General features: G+C 38.0%; 1 protein-coding gene across 1 annotated transcript in view; it reads right to left on the reverse strand.

Annotated features, from left to right (window-relative positions):
• Positions 1-1432, reverse strand: part of LOC101305714 (putative L-type lectin-domain containing receptor kinase V.1-like) — a 26105-nt gene extending 24673 nt beyond the window's left edge. The window contains exon 1 of the mRNA XM_004309568.1: positions 1302-1432. Coding sequence (XP_004309616.1) covers positions 1302-1432 — 131 coding nt within the window. The remainder of the gene's footprint in view (positions 1-1301) is intronic.
• Between the last annotated feature and the right edge of the window lie 574 nt (positions 1433-2006).

Raw genomic sequence — 2006 nt, forward strand, 5'->3', positions numbered from 1 at the left:
TATATATATATATATATATATAATATTTGTTTGATTGGGATATACATAATCTTTATAACTAATTCAATTCAGTTCATAGAATCATAGCTAATTACACAAATACCCAACACTAATGCTTTTGTTCCAAAATTTTGTAATGGAAAAATAATAACCTATACCATATTATTATAATATTATTTAGTAGTAAAATAGCCAAATCGAGGGAGTCAACATGATTGTCAAAGGAACAACTTTTCAGTTAGGGCCAGTGGGCCATACTGAAAGTGACGTAAGAAATCGAAAAATACAAAATTATGTCATCAAATGTGTTTCTGACTTATGTAAATCAAAAAATCGATCAACGTCTTAGTAGGTATTGTTAAAGATCATGAAAATCCAGACATTGGTCTTTTGTCATAAAACACATTACTACACATCACTTTTGTTTGAGGGTAAATTTACACCCCTTGAATATGTAGCGTGTTGAACCAATTATGTGGTTCATCATGGATATGATCGAGTATCTTTGGAGATATCCGCTATCGAGACTATATCACGCCTACCTTGGAGGTCAAGAGATCTTGGTGTAAATCCGGGTTATTGTCGAAATATCATAGATCCGGTAATTAATGGAGGATTGTTTGGTTACCATGATTGAGCTATTCATGGAAGATCTTACATAAAAGGAGGAATCTCGACGTAAGAAGCAAGTTGAGTTACCTTGGCAATTAAGGTGTGAAGTAATATACTTGGTATCATCTATAAGGAAGGTTGGTGGTCTTAAACTTGCATGACATGGTACCCAAGGTGTTTGATTATATAAGGATTACCATCCTTAATTAAATTGCATAAGGAGATTACACTCCTTAACGACATTTGAATGCATGAGGTAGTGCATGACGTCCAAAAGCATGCAAGGATGGAGTACAATTACATTGCCTTAAGGATTCATTCCTTATATGGATTATATACTTATTACATGAGGTGATACACGTCCATATATAGTGATTTACAAGAGGTAATTATATTACCTAAGAGACGTGCACATCTAGCAGATCTCTAAGAATCATATATTGAGGTAAATATGTTTACCTAAACATCGTATCTGCTCTGATACGCGAACCGATACATGCGGTTTAATTCAGTAAATATCTTTCTTTCTCATTGGGTAATTACTGGCGAAAGATTTGCATTAGTATGCAAGTTATTCGCGAACTTATTCTCTATATAAGGGGTTCTAAGCAAACGAGAAACACCCCCCGAAAATTCAAACAAACTGCATCACTGCAAATTGAACGCCTCCACAAGAGCACCCAATCTACCAAAAAGCCTCTCCAGGGAGCATCACCAGAGCCTCATCGCGAGCAAATCCCGCTTCACTCATCAGCTTCGTCCTGAGCAAAAAGTCCACCCCCACTTCATAAAGCCTCATCGCGAGCACAGTCCATCCCATTGTTAGAGATTTACCTCTCTAGCAAATATCCTTTTATTTTTATTGTATTTTGTTACTGAAGTAAATCCTCAGGAGCCATTCTAGGTCATTGTGAAGAACCCAATAGCAGGACTGATCGTTTCTGCTCACATCTGCTTGAAGAGAAGTCAAGAGAAATGCGCGATCCAGACAAGATCAAGACAGACACACTTCCTCAAGGTGTTGGCACGCTCGCACCAGACAGTTGTTCTAAGGACCTAAAAATCCGACCCGAACATTTTGGCACGCCCATCAGCGTGACACATTAGTGGCAAAATTGTGACTGAGAATATCTATAGTAAGCAATATCCTAAGTGTTCCTTGCCGGTACATTCGCATTGCAAACCTCACAATCCTTTGAGGTGTAAAGGGTTGAATATCGAGCTAGTTAACCAGCATTTCGGTATAGAAACGATGACCGGAGGTTCTGGAGTTGAGAAGTTTGTAACTTATGAACAAGTTTTGGACGCATTTGAAAAGTTGACTACAAACGCGACCGCGAATGCCGCAAGCTTAAAGGCATTTCAGGACTCTATGGAGGCAGGTTTTGCAAAAA

This window comes from Fragaria vesca, unplaced genomic scaffold (genome assembly GCF_000184155.1).
Source record: "Fragaria vesca subsp. vesca unplaced genomic scaffold, FraVesHawaii_1.0 scf0512988, whole genome shotgun sequence".
In the NCBI taxonomy this organism is placed as follows: Eukaryota; Viridiplantae; Streptophyta; class Magnoliopsida; order Rosales; family Rosaceae; genus Fragaria; species Fragaria vesca.